We start from the raw sequence: 27,338 nt of genomic DNA, 5'->3' as shown, positions 1-27,338 counted from the left end.
TGCTTTAAGTATCTGGTGTGACCCCCTTGTGCAGCAATAACTGCAACTAAACATTTCTGGTAACTGTTGATCAGTCCTGCACACCGGCTTGGAGGAATTTTAGCCCATTCCTCCATACAGAATAGCTTCAACTCTGGGATGTTGGTGGGTTTCCTCACATGAACTGCTCACTTCAGGCCCTTACACAACATTTCAATTGGATTAAGATCAAGACTTTGACTTGGCCATTCCAGAACATTAACTTTATTCTTCTTTAACCATTCTTTGGTAGAATGACTTGTGTGCTTAGGGTCGTTGTCTTGCTGCATGACTCACCTTCTCTTGAGATTCAGTTCATGGACAGATGTCCTGACATTTTCCTTTAGAATTCCCTGGTATAATTCAGAATTCATTGTTCCATCAATGATGGCAAGCCATCCTGGCCCAAATGCAGCAAAACAGGCCCAAACCATGATACTACCACCACCATGTTTCACAGATGGGATAAGGTTCTTATGCTGGAATGCAGTGTTTTCCTTTCTCCAAACATAATGTTTCTCATTTAAACCAAAAAGTTCTATTTTGGTCTCATCCGTCCACAAAACATTTTTCCAATAGCCTTCTGGCTTGTCCATATGATCTTTAGCAAACTGAAGATGAGCAGCAATGTTCTTTTTGGAGAGCAGTGGCTTTCTCCTTGCAACCCTGCCATGCACACCATTGTTGTTCACTGTTCTCCTGATGGTGGACTCATGAACATTAGCCAATGTGAGAGAGGCCTTCAGTTGCTTAGAAGTTACCCTGGGGTCCTTTGTGACCTTGCCGACTATTACACGCCTTGCTCTTGGCGTGATCTTTGTTGATTGACCACTCCTGGAGAGGGTAACAATGGTCTTGAATTTCCTCTATTTGTACACAATCTGTCTGACTGTGGATTGGTGGAGTCCAAACTCTTTAGAGATGGTTTTGTAACCTTTTCCAGCCTGATGAGCATCAACAACGCTTTATCTGAGGTCCTCAGAAATCTCCTTTGTTCGTGCCATGATACACTTCCACAAACATGTTGTAGAGCTCTCTGAAGTGTGGGTGGAGCACAGAGGACGGCAGGACAAAGCTTCTGGTACTAATAGGCTTTTTATTGTTCGACTTTTCAGTGTCACAGCCTACTTTTATGCTTTAGAGGAAAAACACACACGCTGTGTTCTAGTCCTGGGATGAGCTCTCCCTCTGCCTCCTTAAATAGGGCGCGGTACTGGGAAGACACACAAACACAGGTTAATTACCGTCAGGTGTAGTGATTCTGCCAATCTCCTTCCCTGGCTCCGCCCTCCTGTCACAGACCGGCGCTTGACCACGCCCCCGCTGCCACACATGTTGTGAAGATCAGACTTTGATACATCCCTGTTCTTTAAATAAAACAGGGTGCCCACTCACACCTGATTATCATCCCATTGATTGAAAACAACTGACTCTAATTTCACCTTCAAATTAACTGCTTATCCTAGAGGTTCACATACTTTTGCCACTCACAGATATGTAATATTGGATCATTCTCCTCAATAAATAAATGACCAAGTATAATATTTTTGTCTCATTTGTTTAACTGGGTTCTCTTTATCTACTTTTAGGACTTGTATGAAAATCTGATGATGTTTTAGGTCATATTTATGCAGAAATATAGAAAATTCTAAAGGGTTCACAAACTTTCAAGCACCACTGTATGTGGTGTTTGTCAAGTGTTGATATAGTAGTGTGGATATAGTAGTGGGGATGGCTGTGCCAGGCTCATAATCTCTACTACACAATGAGGCCTGCTGGTGGTCATATTTGTCTGGGTCATACAATTCTATGTTATATAGCTGACCCGACCCCGGCCCTCCATCACAGTCAGGAACGACAATGTGGCCCCCAGAGAAAAAAGTTTGGTGACCCCTGATCTAGCCCTTCAGTCACTTGCCGGCTGACAGCACTTTCACTTTGGCATTTTATTTATTTTTACCATATTACAGACACTGTCCGATGTGCTAGGGGATGGTAGGGGCTCTGAGTTTGCCTCCCCCGTGGCCATTTCAGCCCTTAAATAATCTTCAATGCTTGAAGAAGCCTGCCTAAAAAAACTTCGTCAGCTTAGACTACACAACTGTTTGGTTCATGCAGAGATGATTACACCACCACACCAGGCCAATTAATTTGCATTGTGGTTGGTCAAAAGCTTGGTGCTCATTTGGTCATTACGTGTAGTCGACTTTTATTGATCACAAGTACAAGCTTGTTGTTTACACTCCAGCTTCCCGCTGTCTCTTCACTGGGGTTGGATTTTGGCAAACATAGGGATTTGTGGAATGATTTCTAGAAAAGATGACTTATGATAATGATGACATACATTCAATACTGTGACGACTGCTAGTAATTTTCATCAATGATGTTCATCAATGGCAAGTGCCTGAGGGAACCCTGATGACTAATTGTTATATGCTGAGTTCATAATAGTTTTATAAGGGATCTCCAGAGGCATCGTATTCCTACACAAATTAAGTAAGCACTTCAAAAGAAGCAAGTTGACGTATCCTTAATTCAACATATTCCAAAGCTTATATGTACTAATGTTATCGATATTATCTAACTATCAAACATTAGAGGCCTTTTGTCTCCATTCCTCATCTCATCATCTCTAGCTGCTTTATCCTGTTCTACAGGGTCGCAGGCAAGCTGGAGCCCATCCCAGCTGACTATGGGCAAAAGGCGGGGTACACCCTGGACAGGTCGCCAGGTCATCACAGGGCTGACACATAGACACAGACAACCATTCACACTCACACCTATGGTCAATTTAGAGTAACCAGTTAACCTAACCTGCATGTCTTTGGACTGTGGGGGAAACCGGAGCACCCGGAGGAAACCCACGCGGACACGGGGAGAACATGCAAACTCCGCACAGAAAGGCCCTCGCCGGCTACGGGGCTCGAACCAGGACCTTCTTGCTGTGAGGCGACAGCGCTAACCACTACACCACCGTGCCACCTGTCTCCATTCCTATCATAGATATTGCATAAAACTGTCACCTGACAAGATACGATCGACTTTTTTCATAAATTGTCTAATGCTGCTTAATAAAAAGATTTATGTAATGTTTATAAATGTGTTAAGAACTGTAGCCCTTTTCTCCTCATTCCTACTGGACATATTGAGTAAAACCTGTAATATCACCTTATGAGTTTTGACACAAGACATCAAACACTGTTTTATAAAACCTTAATCTAATAGTTACGAAATGTGTAATGAAGTCCATATGTAGGTATCCTTCAAATAAAGTGTTACCAAATTCATGAACAAAACAAAGGCTAGCAGGTCTGAAGCTGTCAATACAATATTTAGTGGGGGTTTTTGTTGTTTTTTTTTTCCCCTTTTTCCATCTTGCCATTCCACCTGCAATTCCTTCCCTGGGTGCACCTTCTGTGGTCGCGTGTTAATCCGAAACAGACCTGTGCATATTTTTAGTCTGAACTGGCCTCCCCATTCCTTCTCCACTTCCTGTAGTTTGGTTGATTCAGGGTTGAATCTCTAGGGCTCGCTTGAAAGCGGCCTTCTTGCGGTCTCAGTCAACAAACGAGTGCAATTCCTATTGACTAAACGCTGTATATGTGAAAGCAACCCAACACTAGGCCAACCTACTTTAAGCTGCAATAAGTGTAGTTTGTGTCTTCTACTGCATAATGTCAAAGGAAATTTTAAGGACAACTAACTCACTTGAGGCCTGATGGTCTGGACAGTCCTTCTGGAAGTGTTCTACTGAACCACAAATTCGACAACAGCCACCTGTGTAAAAACAGAAAGAATGTTATACAGCAGATATACATGGATGAGCCATAATATTAAAACCATTGAGAGGTGACATGAATAACACTGATTATCTCATTATAATAGCACCTGCAAAGGGTTGGGATATACTATCCAGCAGGTGAACAGTTGGTGCTCAAAGTTTGTGTTGGAAACAGGAAAAATGGGGAAGTGCAAAGATCTGAGCAACTCTGACTAGGGCCAGATTTTTGATGGCCAGATGACTGGGTCAGTGTAACTCCAAATCGGCAGGGCTTGTGGGGTGTTCCTGGAATGCAGTGGTTAGTACCTACCAAAAGTGGTCCAAGGAATGAGAACCGGTGAACAGACACCCAAGGCTCATTGATGTGCATGGGGCACAAAGGCTAGCCTGTCTGGTCTGAACCCATAGAAGAGCTACTGCAGCACAAATTGCTGAAAAATATTAATGCTGGTTATGACAGAAGGTATCGGAACATGCAGCTTGCTACATATGAGGCTGTGTAGCCGCAGACTGGTCAGATTCCCCAAGCTGACCCTTGTCCCACCGCCAAAAGTACCTACAAGGCACTACTAGGCATATTAGCATCAGAACTGGACTATGGAAGAAGGAGGCCTGGTCTGACTAAGCAATTTCTTTTATGTTATGTGCACAGCCGGGTACATGCGCGTCGCTTACCCGGGGTAAGGGGGATGGTACCAGGATGCAAGCTGGTGGAGGCATTGTGATGCTCTGGGCAATATTCTTCTGGGAAACCTTGGGTCCTGGTACACATTACTTTACTTGGTCTGCAACAATATTTAGGTAGGCAGTACATGTCAAACCCTTTCATGGCAACAGTATTGCATAATGGCAATGGCCTCATTTAGCAGGATAATATTCCCTGCCACACTACAAAACTCATAAAGGCACATGGCAAAGAGATAAAGGTGCTGACTTGGCCTCCAAATTCCCCAGATCTCAATCCAACTGAGCATATGTGGGACGTAATGGACAAAAGTTCAATCCATGGAAGCAACTTATAGGACTTAAAGGATCTGCTGCTACCGTCTTGGTGCCAGATACCACAGCACACCTTCAGAGGTTTTATGAAGTCCATACCTCAATGTGTCAGCTGTTTTCATGGCACAAAGAGGACCTACACAATATTAGGCACATGGATTTATATGGTTGATCGGTGTAAAAAACCTACACAGCTCTAAGAAAATTACATGTTTTTGTGATGTAAAAATTGAAAATCATATTTTCAATTTCATCTTTAAATGTGACAGCCAAAAATAAATACATTTTACACACATACATAAATACATACATACATACAAAAGTATTCATCCCCCTTGGTGTTTGTCCTGTTTTGTCGCATTACAAGCTGGAATTAAAATGGATTTTTGGAGGGTTAGCACCATTTGATTTACACAACATGCCTACCACTTTAAAGATGCACATTGTAGTTTTATTGTGTGACAATAAGATGAAAAAACAGAAATCTGGAGTGTCCATACGGATTCACCCCCTTTTGTATGAAACCCCTAAATAAGAGCTGGTCCAACCAATTCACTTCGTAAGTCACAACTGGTTGATTAAGATCCACCTCTGTGTGCAATCAAAGCGTCATATAACGTCTGTATAACTCAACCTGATCTGGAAGGATCCTGACTCTGCAACACTACTAAGCAAGCAACATGAAAACCAAGGAGCACTCCAAACAGGTCAGAGACAAAGTTGTGTAGAAAGTATGGATCATCTCTCATCTCATCTCATTATCTCTAGCCGCTTTATCCTTCTACAGGGTCGCAGGCAAGCTGGAGCCTATTCCAGCTGACTACGGGCGAAAGGCGGGGTACACCCTGGACAAGTCGCCAGGTCATCACAGGGCTGACACATAGACTCAGACAACCATTCACACCCACATTCACACCTACGGTCAATTTAGAGTCACCAGTTAACCTAACCTGCATGTCTTTGGACTGTGGGGGAAACCGGAGCACCCGGAGGAAACCCACGCGGACACAGGGAGAACATGCAAACTCCACACAGAAAGGCCCTCGCCGGCCACGGGGCTCGAACCCGGACCTTCTTGCTGTGAGGCGACAGCGCTAACCACTACACCACCGTGCCGCCAAGTATGGATCAGGGTTGGGTTATTACAAAAAAAAAAAAAAAAATCCCAAACTTTGAATATCCCAGGGAGCACAATTAAATCCATTATAGCAAAATGGAAAGAATGTGTCACCACTACAAACCTGACAAGAGAAGGCCGCCCACCAAAACTCACAGACCGGGCAAGGAGGACATTAATCAGAGATGCAACAAAGACACAAAAGATAATACTGGAGGAGCTGCAAAGATCCACAGTGTGTGTGTGTGTGTGTGTGTGTGTGTGTGCATGCGCTGGCGAGCAATGGAAGGGTAGGACGCACCTCCAGATAGCTCGTCAAAAATCCATTTAAAACTGAACAAAAACCCAAAATTACTGAACGTTACCCATTTCTTGAAGAACATAAACGCAGCAGTAAGCACGGGAACATAATCTTCTGCTCGGTTTTCACAATGGGTAAACCGAAAGGCAAGAAGAACGAGTCACCTAAGGCAGGCCCAGAAGCCTCAAATACACCAGACTCGGAGGCCCCGGAAACTGACGACAGTAGTGTGGATGAACCCTCTAATAAGGCAGTACTCGCGGCCATCGGTGTTTTAAGCACACAGGTGAACCGGATCAAAGCAGAGGTTTGTGTCTCCATAGAAAACCGCATCACAGAAGTTTCTACTACCATCAGGGGCGAGATTTCATCACTAAATGTAAATGTCCAGAAGTTTATTTCGGAGCTGAGAGGCAAATCAACCGAGTACGAGGCTGCTCTGAAAGAGCTAGAAGAAAGCACCTCAACCCACTCTGACATCATTTCCACACTCCAATCTACAGTGGATCATCTGACAACGAAAGTTAAACACCTGGATGAAAAATGTGAAGACCTTGAGGCACGCTCGAAGAGGAATAATATTAGGATTATAGGAATACCGGAGGGAAAAGAAGGACCGCGGCCCAGAGATTTCATCGCTCAACTCCCAACCGAAGCGCTGTCTCTGCCTGAGCAACCGTTGATAGACCGGGCACACAGGATAAACCGCCAGAAACTGAAACCCGAGGACCCCCCGCGACCTTTCATCTTAAGACTGCGCTACTACCACGTTCGTGAGGAAATACTATGCAAGGCCATGGAAAAGAAAAACCTGGAATACCAGGGGCGGAAAATATTCGTATTTCCAGACTTTCCCACCTTCTGTGGTCAAGCAGAGAGCTGCATTCACTAAAGTTAGAGAAATGTTACGAGGAAGATCAGACGTCAGATACAGACTGATTTATCCGGCCAGACTGATGGTGATGCACGGAGGAGTGAAAATGTCGTTCACTGACCCGAAGGAAGCTCAAGCTTACGCCGAGAAACACTTTGGACAGCCACAATAAACAATGACAGTGAAATGGTCACACCAGGCTACCCGACTAAGTGGATAGCGAGCTGCATACAGACATTCATATCCCAGAATGGGGGGCAATGAGAGGACTTGGACTGTCAGTGAGACGTCACCGATGCGGTGAACTTTTTTTTTCTTCCTCCCTCTCTTCTCTCTCTTGCCCTCTCCTTCGTTCCTTGCTTGTTTGTTCACCAAAGAGCAGGAGCCCACATTTCTGAATGGCATATGTTTAATGTGTTGATTCTGAACAGGTGAACCACCCCAGCAGTTATGCATACTGGTTTCATTCCCCCAAATTTATGGTGGGACTGTGTTACACTTGAATTGTTTTATACCTGACAGTGAAAATGTTTTTGTTATATTCAAATTAAGAAATTTGATGGGCTGTCTATTTTGAGAGGAACACTAGTTACTTAGGTTAACAAGGGTTAACAGTAACAGCTCAGGGAAGTAAAAGATTTTGGTTATTTATTTATTTTTTACATTTTGAACACTTCCCGAAATATTTTCGCGTCATACCTTTGTTTGGTACTGGCTAGAAATGTTTTTGTTCTTTGTTTATTCAGTTTGTTCCAGGGGGTTTAAGGGAGTTTATTGGAAGGGGGAGGGAGGGATGGGACTTAGTAAACTACTGTAAAATCACAACTTGAAGGTGGACTAATTGAAACAGATATTTACTCTGCTTTTTTCCGATATGTCAACACAAGATGATCTGAATACAAGTGAGAGAAAGAGAGGTCTAACTTTAGCTAGCTGGAATGTGCGTGGACTGAACAACCCGATAAAAAGAGGTAAAGTCTTTGCTCATCTTAAATCATTAGCACCAGATCTGATATTCTTACAAGAAACCCATTTGAAAAAGGACTCATATCAGATTAAGGTGTAAATGGATTAACAATGTATACCACTCATCATTTAATGTTAAAGCAAGAGGTACAGCAATCATTATAAGGAAAGGCGTTCCCTTCATTCACAAAGACACAATATCTGATAAGGAAGGTCGCTTTTTGATTGTAACTGGAGAAATACATTCTATACCCCTCACCTTGATGAACATACATGCTCCGAATATAGACAATCCATCATTCTTTTAGAAGGTGATGTCTCTTATACCAGACTTGTCCCAAACAAATTTTATTATCGCAGGGGACTTCAATTGCGTGTTAGAACCTTATTTAGATAGATCTTCCACTCACAGAATGGAGAAAAGCAATTCAAGTGTCTTCCTTAATACATTTATTAACAATACTAATTTGTCTGACATTTGGAGAATCGCAAATCCAACCAGCAGGGACTACTCCTTTTACTCGGCAAGGCATAACTCATACAGTAGGATAGATTATTTTCTCATAGATGCTAAACTGATGCCATATGCCATAAATGCTAAATACCACAACATTCTGATTTCAGATCACAGCCCCCTTACGTACACTCTGAATATTCTAAACATGGTAAGGCCACAGACGAACTGGAGGCTAAACCCTCTGTTATTAACCAAAAAAGAGTTGTGTGATTATTTAAAAGCTCAGATATCCCTCTATTTTGACACTAATGATAATTCAGAAACGACCCCTTCTATTCTCTGGGAGGCATTCAAAGCATTTCTTAGAAGCTCTATTATCTCATTTGAAGCATCCAGAAGGAAAAAGAACAAGGCTAAGGTTACTTGAACTAGACAACCAAATTAACCTTCTGGAGAAAGAGAATGCCCAGACTCCTTCCAGTGATTTACATTTAAAAAAAAAAAAAAATCAGCCTTAAAACATGAATATAATAAGATACTCTCGGCAAGGATTAGTAAGGCATTTTTATATACCAAACAGAAATATTTTGAGTTTAATGACAAGCCACATAGACTCTTAGCCCGGCAACTCAGAAAAGAGGAAAATGATCGCACAATACAGAAAATTAAATCTTATAAAGGCGAGATTCTGATCAAACCCAAGGACATTAATGATCGATTTCTCCAATTTTATAAAAACTTGTACACTTCCAAAAATGATAGCCTATATAGCTATGCAGAATTTCTTAGATAAATGCAATCTCTTTCAACTAGATGAAAATGAGTCAGCTCAGCTGAACTCTGAAATTTCTGTTGAAGTTGTTTAAAAAGCCATCACTTCTCTTAAAAGCAATAAAGCCCCAGGCCCTGATGGCCTTCCAGGTGAGCTGTATAAAAAATTTAACGAAACTCTCTGCCCATATCTACATAAGATGTTTACTCAAGGCCACACCAACGGTGTCCTACCTCCCACCCTAATAGAAGCGGTCATTACAGTGATACACAAACAGGGTAAGGACCCGGAAGAGGTAGGCTCTTTTCGTCCTATTTCCCTGTTAAACCAAGATGGGAAATTATTTTCTAAAATTCTGGCAAATAGATTAAGCCCCTTTTTAAAGAAATTAGTGCACCCAGACCAGACAGGTTTTACACCAAACAGAAATTCTTTTTTTAATCTTAGACGATTATTTAACATCTTGTATGCTACTGACGGACCAAAAGAAGAGAGTTGGCCATTCTGTCACTCGATGCTAAGAAGGCATTTGACCAAGTTGAGTGGCCTTATCTATTTGAAATTTTAAAGAGATATAATTTTGGAGAAAAAATTTTCATTGATAAAACTTCTCTATAACAACCCCTGTGCTCAGATACTCACAAATCAAATATTGCCCCCCCCCCCCCCTTTTAATCTACAGAGAGGAACGAGACAAGGGTACCCTCTATCGCCCTTGATTTTTGCTTTAGCAATCAAACCCCTTGCCAAGATTATCCGCTCAAACCCTTTAATTCATGGTTATAATACACAAAATTCTTTAAATAACATTTCATTATATGCTGATGTTTTGTTATTTATCTCTCAGCCACTAGTCTCGTTTCCGCAGAAACTCGATAAAATCAATTCATTTGGGACCTTTTCTGGTTATAGGATAAATTGGAATAAAAGTGAGCTAATGCTCGTGCATATACAGAAAAATGCCTGGTTACAGAAACTCCCTTTTTGTACATCTCCAGAAAAATTCACTTATTTAGGAATTCAGATCATAAAGTGCCACTCCCATTTATTTAAGGAGAATTTCCCTCCACTCTTGTCTAAATTACAGTCAATTATACTGTGGTCAAGCGCGTGGTCAAGCGCCGGTCTGTGACAGGAGGGCGGAGCCAGGGAAGGTGAGTGGCAGAATCGCTACACCTGACCGTAGTTAACCTGTGTTTTGTGTGTGTTTTCCCAGTAACCGCTCCCTATTTAAGGAGGCAGAGAGAGAGCAGAGGGAGCGCGACCCGGGACTGGATGCAGAGTGTGTTTGTGTGTGTATTTGGGCTTACGCTGCGTAGACTGAAAAGTTGTAAAAATAAATAAGCCTTCTCTGCCTCTAAACGTTGTCCTGCCGTCTTCTGTGCTCCACCCACACTTTATCCACGCTACAGTGGTGCTGAAACCCGGGAAAAGGTGGAGCACCAGCTTTGCAGCCCCATGGAATCCTCCCCGTTCGCGGACTTGGTCCACGCCCTCGCCACGGCTCAGCAGAGCCAGCACCAGGCACTCGTCACGCTCTGAAAGGAGCAGGAGCGACGCTTCGAAGCCCTGGTGCTGGCCCAGCAAGAAGATCAAGAGGCGTTCTGGCGTCTCCTCGCGTCGGCGGGGTCCACCAGCGCCCCGGCCGCGGGCCCGTCTCCCCTCACCTTGACCAAGATGGGCCCGCAGGACGACCCCGAGGCCTTTATCACCTTGTTCGAGCGGGGTCGCCGAAGCCTCGGGGTGGCCGAAGCCAAGGGGTGGCCGATGGAGCGGGGTCGCCGAAGCCTCGGGGTGGCCGATGGAGCGGGGTCGCCGAAGCCTCGGGGTGGCCGATGGAGCTGGGTGGCCGAAGCCAAGGGGTGGCCGATGGAGCGGGGTGGCCGAAGCCTCGGGGTGGCCGAAGCCGCGGGGTGGCCGATGGAGCGGGGTGGCCGAAGCCGCGGGGTCGCCGATGGAGCGGGTCGCCGAAACCTCGGGGTGGCCGATGGAGTGGGGTGGCCGAAACCTCCGGGTCGCCGATGGAGCGGGTCGCCGAAACCTCCGGGTCGCCGATGGAGCGGGTCGCCGAAACCTCCGGGTCGCCGATGGAGCGGGTCGCCGAAACCTCGGGGTGGCCGATGGAGCGGGGTGGCCGAAGCCGCGGGGTCGCCGATGGAGCGGGGTGGCCGATGGAGCGGGTCGCCGAAACCTCGGGGTGGCCGATGGAGCGGGGTGGCCGAAACCTCCGGGTCGCCGATGGAGCGGGTCGCCGAAACCTCCGGGTCGCCGATGGAGCGGGTCGCCGAAACCTCCGGGTCGCCGATGGAGCGGGTCGCCGAAACCTCGGGGTGGCCGATGGAGCGGGGTCGCCGAAGCCTCGGGGTGGCCGATGGAGCGGGGTCGCCGAAGCCTCGGGGTGGCCGATGGAGCGGGGTCGCCGAAGCCTCGGGGTGGCCGATGGAGCGGGGTCGCCGAAGCCTCGGGGTGGCCGATGGAGCGGGGTGGCCGAAGCCAAGGGGTGGCCGATGGAGCGGGGTGGCCGATGGAGCGGGGTGGCCGAAGCCTCGGGGCGGCCGATGGAGCTGGGTGGCCGAAGCCTCGGGGCGGCCGATGGAGCGGGGTGGCCGAAGCCTCGGGGCGGCCGATGGAGCGGGGTGGCCGAAGCCTCGGGGCGGCCGATGGAGCGGGGTGGCCGAAGCCTCGGGGCGGCCGATGGAGCGGGGTGGCCGAAGCCTCGGGGCGGCCGATGGAGCGGGGTGGCCGATGGAGCGGGGTGGCCGAAGCCTCGGGGTGGCCGATGGAGCGGGGTGGCCGAAGCCTCGGGGCGGCCGATGGAGCGGGGTGGCCGAAGCCAAGGGGCGGCCGATGGAGCGGGGTGGCCGAAGCCTCGGGGCGGCCGATGGAGCGGGGTGGCCGAAGCCTCGGGGCGGCCGATGGAGCGGGGCGGCCGATGGAGCGGGGTGGCCGAAGCCTCGGGGCGGCCGATGGAGCGGGGTGGCCGAAGCCTCGGGGCGGCCGATGGAGCGGGGTGGCCGAAGCCTCGGGGCGGCCGATGGAGCGGGGTGGCCGAAGCCTCGGGGCGGCCGATGGAGCGGGGTGGCCGAAGCCTCGGGGCGGCCGATGGAGCGGGGTGGCCGAAGCCTCGGGGCGGCCGATGGAGCGGGGTGGCCGAAGCCTCGGGGTGGCCGAAGCCTCGGGGCGGCCGATGGAGCGGGGCGGCCGATGGAGCGGGGTGGCCGAAGCCTCGGGGCGGCCGATGGAGCGGGGTGGCCGAAGCCTCGGGGCGGCCGATGGAGCGGGGTGGCCGAAGCCAAGGGGCGGCCGATGGAGCGGGGTGGCCGAAGCCTCGGGGCGGCCGATGGAGCGGGGTGGCCGAAGCCTCGGGGCGGCCGATGGAGCGGGGTGGCCGAAGCCTCGGGGTGGCCGATGGAGCGGGGTCGCCGAAACCTCGGGGTGGCCGAAACCTCCGGGTCGCCGAAGCCTCGGGGTGGCCGATGGAGCGGGTCGCCGAAACCTCGGGGTGGCCGATGGAGCGGGTCGCCGAAACCTCGGGGTGGCCGAAACCTCGGGGTCGCCGATGGAGCGGGTCGCCGAAGCCTCGGGGTGGCCGATGGAGCGGGTCGCCGAAGCCTCGGGGTGGCCGATGGAGCGGGTCGCCGAAGCCTCGGGGTGGCCGATGGAGCGGGTCGCCGAAGCCTCGGGGTGGGTCGCCGAAGCCTCGGGGTGGCCGATGGAGCGGGTCGCCGAAGCCTCGGGGTGGCCGATGGAGCGGGTCGCCGAAGCCTCGGGGTGGCCGATGGAGCGGGTCGCCGAAGCCTCGGGGTGGCCGATGGAGGGGGTGGCCGAAACCTCGGGGTGGCCGATACCTCGGGGTGGCCGATGGAGGGGGTGGCCGATACCTCGGGGTGGCCGAAACCTCGGGGTGGCCGATGGAGGGGGTGGCCGAAACCTCGGGGTGGCCGATGGAGGGGGTGGCCGAAACCTCGGGGTGGCCGATGGAGGGGGTGGCCGAAACCTCGGGGTGGCCGATGGAGGGGGTGGCCGAAACCTCGGGGTGGCCGATGGAGGGGGTGGCCGAAACCTCGGGGTGGCCGATGGAGGGGGTGGCCGAAACCTCGGGGTGGCCGATGGAGGGGGTGGCCGATGGAGGGGGTGGCCGATGGAGGGGGTGGCCGAAACCTGGGGGTGGCCGATGGAGGGGGTGGCCGATGGAGGGGGTGGCCGATGGAGGGGGTGGCCGAAACCTCGGGGTGGCCGATGGAGGGGGTGGCCGATACCTCGGGGTGGCCGATGGAGGGGGTGGCCGAAACCTCGGGGTGGCCGATGGAGGGGGTGGCCGAAACCTCGGGGTGGCCGATGGAGGGGGTGGCCGATGGAAGGGGTGGCCGAAACCTCGGGGTGGCCGATGGAAGGGGTGGCCGAAACCTCGGGGTGGCCGATGGAGGGGGTGGCCGAAACCTGGGGGTGGCCGATGGAGGGGGTGGCCGAAACCTGGGGGTGGCCGATGGAGGGGGTGGCCGAAACCTGGGGGTGGCCGATGGAGGGGGTGGCCGAAACCTGGGGGTGGCCGATGGAGGGGGTGGCCGAAACCTGGGGGTGGCCGATGGAGGGGGTGGCCGAAACCTGGGGGTGGCCGATGGAGGGGGTGGCCGAAACCTGGGGGTGGCCGATGGAGGGGGGTGGCCGAAACCTGGGGGTGGCCGATGGAGGGGGTGGCCGAAACCTGGGGGTGGCCGATGGAGGGGGTGGCCGAAACCTGGGGGTGGCCGATGGAGGGGGTGGCCGAAACCTGGGGGTGGCCGAAACCTGGGGGTGGCCGATGGAGGGGGTGGCCGAAACCTCGGGGTGGCCGATGGAGGGGGTGGCCGAAACCTCGGGGTGGCCGATGGAGGGGGTGGCCGATACCTCGGGGTGGCCGATGGAGGGGGTGGCCGATGGAGGGGGTGGCCGATGGAGGGGGTGGCCGATACCTCGGGGTGGCCGATGGAGGGGGTGGCCGATACCTCGGGGTGGCCGATACCTCGGGGTGGCCGATACGAGGGGGTGGCCGATACCTCGGGGTGGCCGATGGAGGGGGTGGCCGATACCTCGGGGTGGCCGATGGAGGGGGTGGCCGATACCTCGGGGTGGCCGATGGAGGGGGTGGCCGATACCTCGGGGTGGCCGATACCTTGGGGTGGCCGATGGAGGGGGTGGCCGATACCTCGGGGTGGCCGATGGAGGGGGTGGCCGATGGAGGGGGTGGCCGATACCTCGGGGTGGCCGATGGAGGGGGTGGCCGATGGAGGGGGTGGCCGATACCTCGGGGTGGCCGATGGAGGGGGTGGCCGATGGAGGGGGTGGCCGAAACCTCGGGGTGGCCGATGGAGGGGGTGGCCGAAACCTCGGGGTGGCCGATGGAGGGGGTGGCCGAAACCTCGGGGTGGCCGATGGAGCAACGCGCGGCACGCCTCCTCCCCCCTCCTGACGGAAGAGGCGCAGCCGACTGGCCTACGCCGACCTTCGCCGGGCCGTCCTCCAGCGTGTGGGGTGCTCGCCGGGCCGTCCTCCAGCGTGTGGGGTGCTCGCCGGGCCGTCCTCCAGCGTGTGGGGTGCTCGCCGGGCCGTCCTCCAGCGTGTGGGGTGCTCGCCGGGCCGTCCTCCAGCGTGTGGGGTGCACGCCCGAGCAGCAGCGCCAGCGCTTCCGCGCGCTGCGGATGGAGGAAGTAGGCAGCCCGTTCGCGTTCGGCCAGCAGCTCCGGGACGCCTGCTGGCGGTGGCTGAGGGCCAACGATCGCGATGCCGAGGGAATCATCGATCAGGTGGTGCTGGAGCAATTCATCGCCCGCTTACCAGCCGGAACCGCGGAGTGGGTCCAGTGCCACCGCCCGGCGTCGCTGGATCAGGCCGTAGGACTGGCGGAGGATCATTTGGCGGCTGTTCCGGTGGCAGGACGGCTGACGACGTCGTCTTCTCTCTCTCTCTCCCCTCCCTTCTGTGTCCCATCCTCGCCCCATTCCCCCACCACGGAGGCGGGGGCCGGCTCCACCCCAGCCGGCCCGCCACACCCGTGGTGCCCTCCCGTTTCTCCCTTCTGTGTCTGTCTCTCCCCCCCCTCAGGTGAGTGAGCCCCAGAACACAGCTGCAGAGGGAAGGCCCGGGCCGGTTTGCTGGCGTTGCGGGGAACCGGGCCACCTGCAGCAACAGTGCGCAGCGATGGAGGTGGGGGCGATGGTGCGGATCCCCGATGCGCCAGAAGCTGCCCTCGATCGGGCCGGAGCGTATCGCATACCGGTAAGTGTACAAGGGGCTACATATCAGGCGTTGGTGGATTCGGGTTGCAATCAGACCTAGATCCGCCAAAGCCTGGTGCAAGACGAGGCATTGGGGGGAGCACAGGGGGTGAAGGTGTTGTGTGTGCACGGGGATGTTCACAGCTACCCGTTGGTGTCGGTCCACATATATTTCAGAGGGGAAAAAATCTATAGTGAAGGCGGCGGCTAATCCTCGCCTTACCCACTCTTTGATCTTGGGGACTGATTGGCCGGGATTTCGGGGTTTAATGGCATGCCTAGTAAAGAGTGGGTCCTGCCGGTTGACAGGGGAAGGTCCCGGTGTCGCTTTGGCTGGAGCTGCGGTCGCAGAGCCGTCTACGTCATCTCCGCGACAGAGTGAGGAGCCGCTGGCCCCTCCTCTTTCTATTGGGGAATCCCTCGCGGATTTCCCACTGGAACAATCGCGAGACGAGACTCTGCGACACGCGTTTGACCAAGTGAGAGTAATCGATGGTCAAACGCTCCAGCCGAACGCCACCCCGTCCTTCCCCTATTTTTCCATTTTGAAGGATAGGTTATACCGAGTGACGCAGGACACTCAGATGAAAGAGTGAGTCACCCAGTTGTTAATTCCAAAGAGCCGCCAGGAATTGGTATTCCAGGCGGCTCACTTTAATCCCATGGCGGGACACCTCGGGCAGGATAAGACACTAGCCCGGATAATGGCCCGATTCTATTGGCCAGGGATTCGCAGCGACGTCCGTAAGGGGTGTACGGCGTGCCGCGAATGCCAGTTAGTAAATCCAGCAGCCATTCCAAAAGCCCCCTTGCGCCCCCTACCATTAATCGAGACCCCGTTCGAAAGAATTGGGATGGATCTCGTCGGGCCATTAGATCGGTCAACACGAGGGTACCGCTTTATATTGGTTCTGGTGGACTATGCAACGCGATACCCGGAAGCGGTGCCTCTTCGCAATATCTCAGCACGCAGTATTGCAGAGGCCCTCTTCCACGTCATCTCCCGGGTTGGAATCCCGAAAGAGATTCTGACTGACCAAGGCACCTCGTTTATGGCACGAACACTGAGCGAACTGTATGGGCTACTGGGTATTAAGCCGATCCGCACCAGCGTGTATCACCCACAAACGGACGGTTTAGTTGAACGGTTCAATCGCACCCTCAAGAATATTATCAAAAAATTCGTAAGTGAGGACGCACGTAAATGGGATAAGTGGCTCGAACCCTTGTTTGCAGTGCGAGAGGTCCCCCAAGCCTCCATGGGGTACTCCCCGTTTGAATTATTATATGGGCATAAGCCGCGCGGCATCTTAGATGTACTGCGGGAAAATTGGGAGGAGGGACCTTCACAGAGCAAAAACGAAATTCAGTACGTTATGGATCTGCGCGCAAAACTCCACACGCTCACCCACCTAACTCAGGAGAATTTGCGGCAGGCCCAGGAACGGCAAGCCCGCCTGTACAACAAGGGCACGCGCCTTAGAGAGTTCACTCCGGGAGATAAGGTACTCGTCCAGTTGCCCACGTCGAGCTCCAAATTAATCGCCAAGTGGCAAGGACCCTTTGAGGTCACACGGCGAGTCTGGGACGTCGACTATGAGGTTAGGCGAACGGACAGGGAGGGGGCACTACAGATCTACCACCTCAATCTGCTGAAACTCTGGAACGAGGAGGTCCCTGTGGCGTTGGTGTCGGTAGTTCCGGAGAAGGCGGAGCTGGGGCCGGAGGTTCAAAAAGGGACATTGGCATCACGTACCTCTCCGGTCCCCTGTGGAGACCACCTCTCCCCGACCCAACTCACGGAGGTCGCCCAGTTGCAGGCCGAGTTTTCGGATGTGTTCTCGCCCCTGCCCAGTCGCACTAACCTCATAGAACACCACATAGAGACGCCCCCGGGGGTGGTAGTGCGTAGCCGTCCTTATAGATTACCCGAACACAAAAAAACGGCGGTTCGGGAAGAACTTCAGGCCATGCTCGAAATGGGCATCGTCGAGGAGTCCCACAGTGACTGGAGCAGCCCGGTGGTCTTGGTTCCCAAGGCCGACGGCTCGGTCTGGTTCGGTTCTGTGTGGACTATAGAAAAGTCAACGCGGTGTCTAAATTCGACGCGTACCCAATGCCTCGTATTGAGCTGCTCGATCGATTAGGCACGGCTCGCTTTTACTCAACACTGGATTTGACGAAGGGATATTGGCAGATCCCCTTGACTCCATTATCCCGGGAAAAAACGGCCTTTTCCACACCGTTCGGCTTACACCAGTTCGTCACACTTCCGTTTGGGCTGTTTGGGGCGCCCACTATGTTTCAGCGGCTGATGGACCGGGTCCTCCGGCCCCACGCCACCTATGCAGCCGCTTACCTAGACGACATTATCATTTATAGTAATGACTGACAGCGGCACCTGCAACAACTGAGGGCCGTCCTTAGGTTGCTGAGGCGGGCGGGACTCACTGCCAACCCAAAGAAGTGTGCGATTGGGCGGGTGGAAGTACGGTATCTGGGCTTCCACTTGGGCAACAGGCAGGTGCATCCCCAAATTAATAAGACAGCAGCGATTGCGGGCTGCCCGAGGCCCAAGACCAAAAAGGGGTGAGACAGTTCCTGGGCCTGGCTGGCTACTATCGTAGGTTTATACCTAATTATTCGGATGTCACCAGCCCGCTGACTGACCTCACTAAAAAGGGGGCGCCAGATCCGGTCCAGTGGACGGAGCAGTGCCAGCGGGCTTTCTCTGAGGTAAAGGCTGCACTGTGTGGGGGGCCACTTTTACACTCCCCTGACTTCTCTCTCCCTTTTATGTTACAGACGGATGCGTCGGACAGAGGGCTGGGGGCCGTTTTGTCCCAGCAGGTGGAGGGGGAGGACCGCCCGGTCCTATACATCAGCCGGAAGCTGTCAGTGCGTGAGGGGCGCTACAGCACGATTGAGAAAGGGTGCCTGGCGATCAAGTGGGCGGTCCTCGCCCTCCGTTACTACCTGCTGGGGCGCCCTTTCACCCTCTGTTCGGACCACGCGCCCCTCCAGTGGCTCCACCACATGAAGGATGCCAACGCGTGGATCACCCGTTGGTATCTGGCACTCCAACCCTTCAACTTCAAGGTGGTCCACAGGCCGGGGGCACAGATGGTCGTGGCGGACTTCCTCTCCCGTCAAGGGGGGGGGGGGAGTCGGCTGCAGGCCGGACAGGCGCCCGGCCTCAGTCGGGCGGTGAGGGTATGTGGCAGCGGGGGCGTGGTCAAGCGCCGGTCTGTGACAGGAGGGCGGAGCCAGGGAAGGTGAGTGGCAGAATCGCTACACCTGACGGTAGTTAACCTGTGTTTTGTGTGTTTTTTCCCAGTAACCGCTCCCTATTTAAGGAGGCAGAGAGAGAGCAGAGGGAGCGCGACCCGGGACCGGATGCAGAGTGCATTTGTGTGTGTATTTGGGCTTACGCTGCATAGACTGAAAAGTTGTAAAAATAAATAAGCCTTCTCTGCCTCTAAACGTTGTCCTGCCGTCTTCTGTGCTCCACCCACACTTTATCCGCGCTACATATACAGTTTTGGAAGACCTTGCCGATATCATTACTGGGCAGAGTCAGTGCTATTAAAATGATTTTCCTGCCCCAGCTACTCCATTTCAGAACATTCCAGGGTTTCTCCCCAAACCCTTCTTTAAGAAAATAGACTCGATTGTGCTCCCTTTCCCATGGGACTACAAAACCCATAGAGTTGGCAAGAAATATCTTTGCAAATCTAAAATAGAAGGGGGTTTGGCACTCCCAAATTTATCATATTATTGGGCCTCGCAAATTAGGATTATGGAATACTGGCTGAATGACAGCAACCCCACCAAACTGGCTCAAATTAGAAGAGACATGCCAGCCTAACTCTATGGGTGCCATCCTTCTGGCTCCTTACACTATATTGAGAAGTCTTTATATAACTGCAATGTGATGATCCATAGTACAGTGTGCATTTGGAAACAAATTAAGGTCACACTAAGTTGAAACCCATATTTTATGCATTACCTATCACTGGAAACCCTACCTTTCCACCATCCATTCTTTTAATCTCTGGAAGAACTTAGGCATCTATAGAATAAGAGACCTGTACATTAAAGGCATATTTGCATCCTTTGCACAATTACAGAGTAAATATAATCTACCAGGAAGTAGTTTCTTTAGGTATTTGCAAATAAGAGACTATGTAAAACACATCTACAAAATTTTGAGACTTTCAAAGGTTCTTGTCTTGATAGATGCCTCCAGCCCATCGATATCATATATATATATATATATATATATATATATACACATATATACACACACACACACACACACATATATATGACATCTTGCAATCTATCAGTCCAGTGAACGCCACCCTAATAAAAACAAAATGGGAGGAAGAATGGGCACAGAGATTTCAGACACACTGTGGGAAAAGAGTTTGGAACATACTCATCGATGCTTTAATAATGCCAGGCACTGCCTAATCCAATTTAAAATTTTACATCGTCTTCACTACTCTAAGGAGAAGTTACATAGAATATATCCTGAGTTATCCCCTACATGTGACAGAAGCCTTGCAGCAGATAACACTTTGCTTCACAGCTTTGCTCTACGTCCTAAAGTTAAGATCTTTTGGTTTAATATTTTCAGTTTAATATCTAAAATACTTAACATACAGTTAGAGCCTAATGGCCCTTTTCCACTACCCTTTTTCAGCTCACTTCAGCTCGCTTCAGCTCACTTCAGCCCGACACGGCTCGCGTTTCGACTACCAAAAACCAGCACGACTCAGCTCGTTTCAGCCCTGCTTAGCCCCTAAAACTCGCACCGTTTTGGAGTAGGGCTGAAGCGAGCCAAAGCGAGCCGACTGAGGCTGGAGGCGTGAGCAGACACTCCCCTGTGCACTGATTGGTGAGGAGGCGTGTCCTCACATGCCCACACACGCCCCGCGAGCGCGCTGGGATCTGTAAACACCGCAAACCCGGAAGAAGAATAATTACGAGAATTATGAAGCCTTATGCGCCTCGCCTCATCTATACGCTCTTGCCAGTATCTGTTGGCGTTGTCGGTGACAACAAGCCACAGCACCAAGACCAGCAACACTAACGACTCCATGTCCTCCATGTTTATTGTTTACTATTCGGGTCGTGAGACTACCGCTTAAAAGCTCACTGAATCAGTCAGAGCATCGTGGACGAGTTCGCGGAGCGCAAGGCTCGTCGTATGCCCTTCAAATAATGCGCGCAGTAGGCTATTGATGTTTTATTATGAGCCATGTACAGTATGTCGCCTAATGTTTTTTTGTTTCTGAGTTACATGTTCGTTTGAAGGACTTAATGTACAAAATAACATAGTTGCACCCCGTAGTGTTGAAATTGGTAAACACAGTGCATTCAGTGAGGTTTGCACCGCCCTCCTTTTATTTCTGACTCTTCCTGTCACCACTCTGAGCGCTCATTCGTATGCCCTTCAAATAATGTGCGCAGTATAGGCTATTGATGTTTTATTATGAGCCATGTACAGTATCCTAATGTTTTTTGTTTCTGAGTTACATGTTCGTTTGAAGGACTTGATGTACTAAATAACATAGTTGCACCCGGTAGTGTTGAAATTGGTAAACACCGCAGTTGCGGACATTTTGTAGCCTAAAATGATGTTATGATAAGCTTTAATAAAGGGCCCGGTCATTTGCCCCGCCCCCGGCCCGGCTCTGACTTGTTCCGCCACTGTCACTGATGTCACTGTTTGCGCTGCTTAACGACATCACATGACGTCCACCCACTTTCGCTAACTCCACCCAATGTGTCCACCCACTTCCAGCCAGCACGGTTCAGCGCGGTTGTAGTCGAAATGCAACTTCAATAGCCCCGCTCAGCTCGACTCGGCACGGCACGGCTCAGCCGCGTTTGTAGTGGAAAAGCGGCATAAACCACTCACTATTATCCTGGGAGTGTCAGATGATGTTATTAAACTAAACAACTCCCAACTATGTTTTCTCTCATTTAGGCTACATTCACACGACAACGGCAACGAGATGCTATTTAAAAATATATCGCGTCCAAATGGGCAACGATCAGTAAAATATCAGGTCCATATGGCAACGCAACGCTTGCTGAAAACGATGCAATACACATGCCACACCTCTAGGGGCGCTGTAAGACGGTCCCTTCGGAGACACCAGAACAATAGAAGTAGTAAGGACGCATGCGCATAAACTATTATGCGCGAGACTTCATATTAGCCACAAAGTCAGGAAAATCTGTTCGTAAAATTACATTATAATGACCAAATACAATGAAAAGTATTTTTCCAGTCTCACCTGTGAAAGGTAATACCATGTGATCTCGTTTGGACGGCAAACCTGTTGGTACAGTTAAACGCAGCTAATCTTTATTCCCCGCTTTGACCTATCCAATATGGCGGCGAGGATGACGTATGATTCTACGCGGAAGGCGGCGTCTTTAATGGTCCGAAATAAATTGAATGCTACACGTTGATGGATTTTGTTGTTTCTCACCTGTGAAAGGTAATCCCATGTGATCTTGTTTGGACGGTAAACCTGTTGGTACAGTTAAACGCAGCACATGAATCTTTATTCTCCGCTTTGACCTATCCAATATGACGGCGAGGATGACGTATGATTCTACGCGGAAGGCGGCGTCTTTAATGGTCCAGAATAAATTGAATGCTACACGTTGATGGATTAATTTGCTCTTCTACGCCCTTTTTGAGGAATGTATTGTCGGACTTAAAGCAACATCTGAAGAGGTGAGATCGCTCCTTTTTTCCCTATTTTTGCTGGCGGGATTGACTCTGCCCTAAGGGCAGAGTCTCTCTCTCTCTCTGCACCATTACACAATAAATATTCACAGTGAAAATATTTTGTAAGCGCGTTTCATGAACCAAGTTATAGGATTTGTTGACAACTCGCATCAAGTTCGTTACACTTCTACCCGGCGTGAAGCACTCACAGTCATGTGGTTGTGACATCATCGTAAACAAATCCGTTCTACTCATCCAGACGACTTCACAACGGCAACGTTGCCAGATCTTTCCACTCTGGAACCCGTTCTCAAAAAGATTGCATTTTGGGCACCCAAAACGCCGGTGCCGTGTGGACGCCAGGCCTAAACGATAAGCAATTGTATCGGAGTCACCCGAATCCGTTGCCGTGTGGACAGGGCCATAGCCTCATCATTGCAAAGAAGCTACTTCTCTCACATTGGAAAAAGAAAGAAGCACCCACCACAAAGATGTGGCTTAGTGATCTTACTAACACTCTCCACTTTGAGAGAATAAAATATACTCTTATGGATAAACTCCCATTATTTGAAAAAATTTGGTCACCTCTCATTCAGTATCTCTCACCTCGTAGTGGCAATTAATTTTTCCCCTTTATTACAACAAAGTAGTGATTAGGCGGAAGGGAACGGCTGGGTAGGGTGTGTGTTATTTTTTCTTCATCTGTATCCTACATTTATCTGCTCTTTTATTTTCCATTGTTATATGTTTTCTTTGGGGGGGGGAAGGGCACCATGTCCTAGCTGCACAGTACACGTATTTCTATATGGATGAACATTATGTTTGATATTACATCAACGTGCTCTAATAAAAACATTTGAAACACAAAGATCCACAGTGGAGATGGGAGTATCTGTCTATAGGACCACTTTAAGCCATACACTTCACAGAGTGGGGCTTTATGGAAGAGTGGTCAGAAAGAAAAAAAGTCATTGCTTAAAAATAAATAAATAAATAAATAATCAACCTTTGGAGTTTGCCCAACAGCATGTGACAGACTCCCCAAACACATGGAAGAATATTCTCTGGTCAAATGAGACTAAAATTGAACATTTTGGCAATCATGGTTGTGCCATCCGTTGGCATCTGATCGGGGCTGTCTGTCCCTGCTTGTATTGCTTGATCTTAATGTAGCCTTTGACACCAATCAATCATACCATTCTCCTTGATAGACAAGAAAATGTTGTGGGAGTCTGGGGGATTGGCCCTCTCCAGGCTGTCTTATTTAACTGATCATTATCAGCTTGTTGATGTAAATGGTGACTTTTCTATGCATGCTAAGGTAAAATTTGGTGTTCCGCAAGGTTCTGTCATAGGCTCACTGTTTTTCCTTTATATACTGCAACCCTGCTATCATGAACTCCTCGGGTGACACTGAAATCATTCCTTCTACTGAATAGTTTGCAATACTGAAATGGGTCCACTTGTCACAACAAACACTCCCGTTATATGTGAAATTTTAGGCACATTCTCCTCATCACAAATTTCTCCTTCTGAGTCACTATTACAATTTATTGACTGATTTAAAGTCCTACAAATAGAGGCAATGATTTCAGTGTCTGTTATTGAAACGATGGAGGTTACCGGTGTATTGTCAACGTCCACCCACTGGCTTGCTATATTTTCTTAATCTTCACTATTCAGTTCATTCATGTGTTGCAAAATCAATGATGCGATCATTTAACCCTCCTGATGTCTTCGGGTCAAAAATGACCCGAAACGGTGTTTAACAGCAGAGAAAACCCCTTTAATGTTATTTTTTCAACTTGAAATTTTATGACTTTTCCTAAAATGATCCTAATATTAGAAAAAGGGAAATATTTTGTTTATTCATATTTCCATAGAGGCTGTACACAACTTGGGTACAAAGATTGCCTTCAGGTCATTTTTGGCCCGACACCTAAAACACAGTCACAGTCAGTTACAGACAACAAAAAACACACACACACACTGCTGATTGATCTTAGACAGAACTAAAACTTTCTCGTGCAGGTGCACCACCAGCTTTCCGCGACCCCATACACAACTTTCAAAGATCAAAGTTCAGACGATTTCAGACACAACCATCAAGGCATTGTTGACCAATACTTCTACATTCAGAGTCTCTAAATGTGCTGTAGATAACAGTACCCTCAGTCCTCTCTGTGATGAAGCCATGAGTGCACGTTACAGCGCTGAACAGGCCTTAGAGCTGATTTTCTCAGACTGTGTGCTGCCAATGTGAGAAATATATCTGCAAAGTCCATGCGCACGCATTTGCTTACTGCCCTACATGTGCTCACTGATTGACTTGTCCCTGCAAGATATTGAGATTGTGTGTGTGTTTCATAGGGGACGCGTTTAGGGAGTGGTCTGTTATTCGCTTGTTCGCCTGTGTTGGTCATGATTGCCCTCTCAGATTGCCTTGTTGCAAAAGATTGTTCACATTTGACCATCATTGGAAGTGCCTTCAATAAATTGCATTCAAAACTACTTTCTGCACATTTGTGATACTTTCTTCGGCTATATAAGTACTATAAGTACTATATCTTGATAAAAAAATATTGTTTACCACCTTTGCAGTACCTTAAAAAATAAAAATAATAATAAAAATCTGCTTTAGTAAAGAAAACATAATTACAGCTGTGTTGTAATAAAAACGAGTGCTGTCCACTGAATGAATGCAGTGTTTCTGCACTGTAAAAAGGGAAAACTCTGATATTCACACAATTTCTGATGAATGACAAGTTGTTTCTTCCTGCAAAATAGATTTGGCACTTAATATGAAATTAAATTGGTTTATTTCAGATCTTTAGTGAGGACGGGTCATTTTTGACCCGGAGGACAAGGGGTGTATACAGAAAACGAAGCCATCAGGAGAGTTAAGTCACACCGCGGGGCTGGGTGTGTGGGTGTGCGTGTGTATTAAAAACACTACTGGTGCACTTTAACTAAGAAGCAAAGCTAAGAAGCCTTTGTCACACGTACACTCAAGCACAGACTTAAACACACAGTGAAATTTAGCCTCTGCATCTAACCCATCTGAAGCAGTGAACACATGCACACCAGTGAGCAAAGAGTACACACATACTCAGAGCAGTGGGCAGCTATGCTACAGCCTGGGGAGCAGCTGTGAGTTAGGTGCCCTTGCTCAAGGGCACTTCAGCCCAACCTCAGGCCATGGTTGCCCCATGTTAATCTAACCACATTTCTATGAACTGTGGGAGGAAACTGGAGCACCCAGAGAAAACCCACACAGACACGGAGCACATGCACAGAAAGGCCCCCCCATCGGCCGCTGGGCTCAAACCCAGAACCTTCTTGCTGTGAGGCGACAGTGCTAACCACTACACCACCGTGCCGACCACTTAAATATAAAATAAAAAAGAAAAAAAAAAAAAAGAAAAAACACCACACCCCCCGGCACCGACAGTTCGAACTTGGGTCACCCCAGTGTGCAATTGAAACAATTCGATGGAAGCAACTGCTTGGCTTCGCTGATGCAGGTGTTAAGTTCAGCGGTATCAGCAGTCAGTTTGTTCTTTTATCAATCCTTTTATCACCGCTCTCAATGATGGTTGATGATCAACACCTAAGCCTAGCTAGTTAAGCCTTTGCTTTATGGCGTTAACTCTTATTGGTAACTTGACTGCAGATTTGATTACTTATTCTTTGTCTCTGGTGGGAAGAGGAACACATGGCTCAGTGGAATTTTTTTTTAAGACTCCAACTCATTGTCACTAAAGGTAGGAGACGCAAACTTGGTTGGTTATATGTGAAAGTTTGTAGTAAAAGAGTTCGCTATAGTGGGGTTGCATTGTATATGCTACCTTGGAGTAATAATATTCATAAGCATGGTATTACCTTTCACTGTTATGCTGATGACACAGTTGTATTTCTGCAAAGCCAGATTTAAAAAAAAAAAAAAAACGAGTTTAATAAATTTGAGGACTGTGTCAAGGACATTAGACACTGGATGCTTATCAACTTCCTTCTACTTAACTGCAACAAGACAGAAGTACTTGTACTAGGACCACATGTAGCTAGAAGTAGGTTTTCTGATTGCAAAGTAACTCTGGATAGCCTCTCTGTTTCTTCACGTGCAGCAGTAAAAGACCTCAGGGTGATCACTGACTCCAGTCTTTCATTTGAAACTCATATCAATAACGTTACGAGCATAGCTTTCTTTCATCTCAGAAATATTGCCAAGATAAGAAATATAATGTCATTACATGATGCAGAAAAAATAGTTCATGCTTTTGTTACCTCTAGGTTGGATTATTGTAATGCCTTAGTGCCTGGATGTTCCAATAAGTGCATAAACTTATTATTGGATTCTATAAACTCTATTTAAACCAAACAAAACCCACAAGCTCCAATTAGCTCAAAATGCCACAGAAAGAGTCCTTAATAGAACTATCAGATTTGACCACATCACCATTATCTTATCTACAGTGCATTATCTCCCAATCAAATTTCACACATTATAAAAATACTACTGTTGACCTATAAAGCATTGAATGGCCTCGTGCCACAGTACCTGAGCAAACTTCTGGTCCTAACCCTAATTTGTGGTCCTAACCCTAACCCAACATTTCTGGGTCACCCTTATGTCCAACTTGTTTTCTTTCGGTTTTATTTCTTTAAATTAATTTATACTTCACGTTTTATTGGATTAATCAAGATTTAACTTTATTTCCTCCAGAAGCTTCGAATCTGGGTGAGTCTAACTCTTAGAATTGCAGATCAGGTAATGGGTTATAACATGCACAATAATGGGGCATTGGATAGCTTTTGTTTATTGTTATAGTTTGAGTTTAATTGAAAAATTATCATAACCATTAAAACAATGATCATAACTATACCTGCTTTTTGAGAACCCTTGTTAACCACTTTGACTGAATAGTAAATACAGAACAATAAAAAGGTTATGGGCAAGACAAAGTTAATACATGGTCAGGACAAGTGAAAAACCTTGCTGCTCATCTGACTGGACAAGTGGATTAAAAAGTGTTGAACCCTTAATA

At 49.3% G+C, this 27,338-nt stretch overlaps 1 protein-coding gene across 9 annotated transcripts in view; it reads right to left on the bottom strand.

Moving 5' to 3' along the window:
• The window catches only part of zcchc9 (zinc finger, CCHC domain containing 9), a 246,027-nt gene that overhangs the window by 27,647 nt on the left and 191,042 nt on the right, over positions 1 to 27,338 (bottom strand). For all 9 annotated transcript variants that reach the window (XM_060908766.1, XM_060908768.1, XM_060908760.1 and 6 more), the window contains one exon: positions 3,727 to 3,795. In XM_060908766.1, coding sequence (XP_060764749.1) covers positions 3,727 to 3,795 — 69 coding nt within the window. The remainder of the gene's footprint in view (positions 1 to 3,726; positions 3,796 to 27,338) is intronic.

The sequence above is a fragment of the Neoarius graeffei genome, chromosome 25 (assembly GCF_027579695.1).
Source record: "Neoarius graeffei isolate fNeoGra1 chromosome 25, fNeoGra1.pri, whole genome shotgun sequence".
Classification (NCBI taxonomy): Eukaryota; Metazoa; Chordata; class Actinopteri; order Siluriformes; family Ariidae; genus Neoarius; species Neoarius graeffei.
The sequence above is the reverse complement of the archived record's forward strand: the minus strand, read 5'-3'. Positions and strand labels throughout refer to the sequence as shown.